At 43.3% G+C, this 6,000-nt stretch overlaps 1 protein-coding gene across 10 annotated transcripts in view; it reads left to right on the top strand.

The window, feature by feature from the left end:
• Positions 1–558: 558 nt before the first annotated feature.
• stxbp5b (syntaxin binding protein 5b (tomosyn)) overlaps positions 559–6,000 on the top strand; it is a 44,628-nt gene continuing 39,186 nt past the window's right edge. For all 10 annotated transcript variants that reach the window (XM_028000268.1, XM_028000267.1, XM_028000263.1 and 7 more), the window contains exons 1-2: positions 559–1,060; positions 3,092–3,189. In XM_028000268.1, coding sequence (XP_027856069.1) covers positions 914–1,060; positions 3,092–3,189 — 245 coding nt within the window. In that variant the 5' untranslated portion in view covers positions 559–913. The remainder of the gene's footprint in view (positions 1,061–3,091; positions 3,190–6,000) is intronic.

Raw genomic sequence — 6,000 nt, 5'->3', positions numbered from 1 at the left:
ATTCCGATGTCAGCAGCAAAGGGGTTGTTTGGACAGGGCCAGCAAAAACGTTAGGGTGGCACAGTATGTATATTTAATTTGGGTGTGACGCTACTTTGGGCACCAAGATGAGTCTAATACAAGGCAACATAATTGCAGAGGGCAAAGTCAATATTCAGATTTTTGAAGTTAACAAAAAGGAAGTGTGTGGTAGCCATGTTGGATTTTGAGGTTCTTTGATTTTTACAACTTTGAATTTCGAATTTTTTTACCCATGAGAAATTTTTAGCTCATAATTCAACAAAACATGCCAATGTTTCTCATAAAAATGTTTTGTTTCATTTTAAAGTATAAAACACAAAGAACTGGAAAAAGTCCACTTCCTGTTGAGGTGCAGTTTTAAAATGTTGGTCCTTATGTTGATACTTTTACAAATGTCTCCTTACGGACGTGCCAACTCGAACACCGTTTCGCAAGGTCGCGGAATCCACTGTAACACCGGTGTTGTACCGAGAAAAAAAAAGCCCCCTGTCTGACACGCACTCGAACGCGCAGGCGCAGTCCTCGCTGCAGTTCACTGCGTTTCCGTAGCCAGCTCGCTACCCGCTGAGCGCTGGCTGGTGAGGCAGCTCGCCGACGCGATTGATCCCCCATCAAATAACGTTAAAGCTCGCCTCCTGAATGGCGGATTAAACACGGCTATCGGAAGGGACACTCTAAATCAATGCTTGTGACTCGGGCGCTTTTAGGGAGTGCGTTGGCAACACCCTCCGTAACATGTGAGATGTGCAGAGAAAGATATTAACTGTGCGTTATTTCGGCTAACTAGCTAGCAGCTACCCCCCGTCTCAATCCAATTAATGGTAGCTCGCTCGGTCTGTTTTCTTAAAGCGTCGCGTCTGTAACGGGGGTGGGGTGGGGGGGGGTGGGAAACATGAAGAAGTTTAACATAAGGAAGGTGCTGGACGGCTTGACAGCGGCGTCTTCTTCTTCCTCCTCCGCAACTGCTCAGCCGGGTACTCCCAGGGAAAACGATGTTGTCCAGGAGACTCTCCAGTCGGAACATTTTCAGCTGTGCAAGGTACGTCTCCCGTCAGAGAGAGCTGGCATTGACTGGACTGTATGTGTCGGATGCGTGACCCAACGTGAAAGTTGTTTTCGTCTGTATCAGCACGGCTCAGTGGGTGGAAAACAAAGTGTACCAACAGCATCAAAATCGCGAGGTTTAGTGTGAGCTATGGTGACATTAATGGGGGAATCAATTTTATTCATTGACTGAGTTGTATCCAGCACACTTAACCTTAAATCACTTTCCCTCCTCTGTTTAATCATTGTAAATTAGCTCCCTAGTGTTCTACTGCTCTACTTTAGGGTACAATGTTCACACTGGCTGCCTGTGGATTGCTGCAAGAGCTCTCCTCGTTGTTAAATCCCCTCACAGCATAATAATTCAGCAGTCTTTTGTGTTGTGATGAATGTATTTTTTTTCCAGCTGCACTTGGTATAAACTGGTATCTTGTTTTCCCAAGAAAGTAAAACTCCCACTGTAGTCAATGCATCTCTTATTTGCTGATCCCACGCTCATATGAATGTCTGCTGCATTTCAGCAAAGAAACAGCGGCGACCCTTGTTTGCATTTTCAGTGCATCACAAGGGGAATCTCCTTTAAGCCGACTCTATAAGACTTTCACACAATTTTGTTTTATATGTTTCACATTTTGTCACACTGAACTCATTGTACTTATTTTAGACCCACACAGAATGTTCCACAGTTGTGAAAATGTTACTTTTTTCAACTTTACATCCTCCTTTTGCTGCAGCTACAGCTGCAAAAGACATTTATTTTCTACTATGTTTGCAGACATTAGAAACTGAAATGTTTGCCCATCCTTGTTTGAAAAATAACTCACTCAGATTGGATGGAAAGTGACTGTAAACATCAGTTTCTCAATTGGATTTGAATATGGACTTGCAAATAGTTTACAGGGTTTCCCCCAGAAAACTTGCTACACCCGGTGCTCAGGGCGCTGCGCCAGTCATTCAGCCGCCCGCCATGTTTTTGAGTTAAAAAATGTTTAAAGTGGAGAGGAAATTTGAAAATAGAATTTGATAGTTATGCATTTTTGAAAGACTGGCAGATTAATACCTAAACATCAACTATAAAGTCTTCAAAAAAAAAGTCAATCATAAAAGAAAACTAATAAATGAACAATGCTAAGCCTGGTGGGGGCACAAGAAAAGCCTAGTGGCCCACCAGGCTTATAATACACTGAGGGAAACCCTGAGTTTATCTCAGCCATTTTTGTTTTTTAACAACGTCTCTATGTTTAGGTTTGTTGTCTTGAACCTGCAACCCATTATCAGGCCTTCTGTGGCCTAGACTGCTCTGTATTTAACTTTCATATTTCGCATCACACCCAGCAAAACGCACCGATTTGCATAAAATAGCAGAAAGTTCAAGGGATACTTTTTTTTTTTGCAAAGCGCTGTAAACATTGGTATTGTTTCACAGAAAAAAAAAAGAAATAACTTTTTGCTTGCCGTTTAGGATTTCCTCCATGCAATTTGTAAAACGTGCGGTTTAATGTTGGGAATATTTTGAGGGAAGCGGGCCGAGCGACGGACGTGCCGGCCCACCAGCTCCTTCCTCAGCTGGGAGAAGAGCAGGTCAGTTCCCCAGATTACGAGGCCGCGGCGTCACCTGTTGCGTAATCCCGATGCAGGCTGCACAAACCGCGGGCGGCCGAGCAAGGTCCTCAACCTGAAGTAATTGCGTTATAGATGCTCGGGGATGATCATATTTGAGCGGCTGGGCCGCTGAAAAGGTTCTGGAAATAAACCGCAGTTCAAACGATACAACCGTGCCAAATAATGACCCAATGCGCAACTGATTTTAGCCTCCCTTACGCCCCCCTGTTTTAGCTCTGCTGTTTAAATTTAGTGTAATTTGTTAGACAAATGGGGCAAACGGTGCACATTGATGGATTATATATCTTTGGGGATTGTGATAATGTATATTTTTTTTCCCCTCCACAATCCAGCTCTGGACTGTGTGAGAGATAATGGATCAGGCCGACTAGATGTCTGATATAAATTGTGCTTTCTCCTGCAGACCGTGCGTCATGGCTTTCCATATCAACCGTCCTCGATGGCTTTTGACCCCGTGCAGAAAATCCTGGCCGTCGGGACTCAGACCGGAGCTTTGAGGCTGTATCCTTTTTTTTTTTGTTTGTTTGTTTCATGAGGGGAATTGAAAACTGCTAAACAAGGAAAGCAACTGTTAAACACTACAGTGGCGTCTCAAGTTCCTCACACAAGGAAGCTGGCCTTCGACATTCCACGGAAAAGGGGGGGATTCACCGTCGCGGCTGACGGAATGAAAGAAAACGATCCCACACATGCTTGGGTCGCATTGCTCTGCAGCTCCTGGAGCAGCCGGGCCTAATTAGTGGTAGCTGTGCAGTTGCATGAAACCCCCCGCCCCTCCCAATAACCCCCTCCTCCACCATATGTTATGAAGCCAACCTCAACGGCTGTGCTGCCCAGTCGGTGCCAGGATGCCACTTCATATGGGCTGTAAACAGAACCGGACTTGCACGACACACCAACGCACGCAATCATTTGTGCTTTCGGGTTGTTGCTGAAGAATTCTGGTTTTTTTTGGTTTTTTTAATTGACCAATTACTGATTCTCACTGACTTTCCACAACTACTGCTCGTCCTCTGGGTCGAGGCGTTAGCACGCTAACTTTGGTCTTCCCTTTGTGATGATGTCCTAATCAGGGAGGCCCTTCTGCTTAGCTTAGATTTTCATTAGACCTGACGCTGTCCTGGTCTTTATCCACTCATCAGATTAAGAGAGTGTTTTGTTTCCGCGTGGCAACACACACACACACACGCGCGCGCAGCTACTATGTTGCCCCTCTTGGTGCAAGGTGAAGCTGATGGGATTACTGTCACTCAGGCAATTGGTCCATTTATCAAAAAGACGCGCTTTATCGATCCGCCTTGTTGGCGCTGGAGGTTGGAAACGCTCGCACGGCTCAGAAGACATGAGCCCGATGAGGTATCTACAAGCAATAAATGTCTGCTTTTACAAGACCTGTCTCCGCTATAGTGTTTTAATCAGCGGGTTACTGTAGACGGTTTCCTGCGCTTTACAGAGCTCGTTTGTGGCCGGCAGTGGCGTTGGATATCTAGAACTCTTCCAATATGTACTTGGTTTGTAGACAGCAGGCACAGACTGATTATCATTATCAAGGTATGGTTTAAAGGCATAGGGCAGTTGTGGTTTTAAAACCGCAGATATTTTTAGAGATGACCAGATCGGGGTCTTCCTGCCTACTACCTACAGCATCTTTTTTTAAATTTGCTTTTGAATGTGTTAGATGCCTAAATGGAAGAAAAAGGTGTAACTGGTCCAAATCCGAAATGACCTGAAAGAGAACCAGGTAACTGTTTTGGCTGAGGGAAGTCTGATCAGCTAAAGTTCAGGTTCTTGGCCAGTAATTACTTTGTTGTTTTCCAAACTTCAGACAGGCCCCATAAGTTTGTGTGGTCCACCAGGGTCCACTGACCCTGACAAGTTTTTTTTGTGTATGTGTGGTTTCCGGATCTGACGGTCTGACAGGACAACCCTGTCTGACCGTGACATTTGCTTTGCTCTTCTTAACTATTCGCGCTAAGACCGTTGCATGACTAATTTACCTAGCTAATATCACCTACTCTATAAGGAGCAGAAATAGAGAGATTTTTGCAAAATAAATACACATTTAATGTGATTATTCTATTGTTATGCTATTATTCTGTGTCATCAAAATAATGGAAAAGGAATCCGTTCATCTCAAAGATTCCCAGTTTCGTAATTGATTATCATAATGTGAAATTCTCACCCAGGCCCATGGTCGGAAGGCAGTACAGAAAAGCCTGTATTCTGCAAGTTTGTGTTGGGTCAGGTGACCGGTCACGCTAGAACTCAAGACTTTCAAGTCAGCTTTCGAAGCAGAAATATGTCACAGCGTCAGCCGACTTCTTTGTTACTTTGTTCTCATTTGGACCCTACGTGCTTTTGAAATGGCTGTGGAAAACAGTTTCTTCTCTTCCACATGTTGATTTGCACAATAAAGAAAACTTTCCACTCAGATGATAAATGATTTGACTTCCTGAGAAAAGCGGCTGATGGTGAAATCTGTGGTCTACCTCTTTGGCTTATCGAATGGGGAAGTCTTTATGTTAAGGAGGGATGACTGAAGTGTGTAAACTCCACAGGGACAGTGAGGAGAGACAGTAAATTCTGTTTCGGTTTGACAGAGTTCATTGTTTTCAATTCATTTCTGCACTGTAGGTTTTTCATATTTGTTTGAATCCATGATTGAATTATCATATGTACAACATAGGGCTGTGGATTGTCATTTTTCATTTATATGTTGGTAAAGTTTTGATCTAAAGCTGCCGCCAGAAGATGACGTCTTCTCATAATGGGCATAATTTCCATGTTTTGATGTTTAATAATTTATTTGAACTATTTTTCTGGAATTACATACAGTAGCTCTGGTTTTGTTTTTGTTTTTACTAGGAAAAAAAACTCCCCAAAAACATATGTGGTTTTGAAAACCATGCATTTTTCTCCTTCATACCACTCCTACACTTTTGAATTCTTTCAGTAAAATAGCAGAGAACTTTCCGGAGGCAGCAGAGTTTAGCGCAGACGTCCATCTTGTCTTGGTTTTAGTGAGCTAACGTCTCGGTTACTCTCAATTCACGGCCGCCAGAGATTATGGGTGGCTTCTTCGAAAGCTATAAACTAAAGCAAGACACTTTTTACTGTTATTGAGGCCCTGCTGTTCAGAAAGTAAAATATTTATGCTAAAAATCTAGAGCAGTATGTGCGTTAACCAGAGTAGAGGCTAGCTAATCGACCCTTGCTAACTAGCCAGATATTAGCTTTCAGTGTTGATTCATTAAGGGAATTCATCAAAGGGAAGAATGGCAATAAGCATCATTACTTAGTGCTTCTAACAAA

The sequence above is a fragment of the Xiphophorus couchianus genome, chromosome 19, assembly GCF_001444195.1.
Source record: "Xiphophorus couchianus chromosome 19, X_couchianus-1.0, whole genome shotgun sequence".
NCBI lineage: Eukaryota > Metazoa > Chordata > Actinopteri > Cyprinodontiformes > Poeciliidae > Xiphophorus > Xiphophorus couchianus.
Note: the sequence above shows the minus strand (reverse complement) of the source record. Positions and strands in the feature narration are given on the sequence as shown.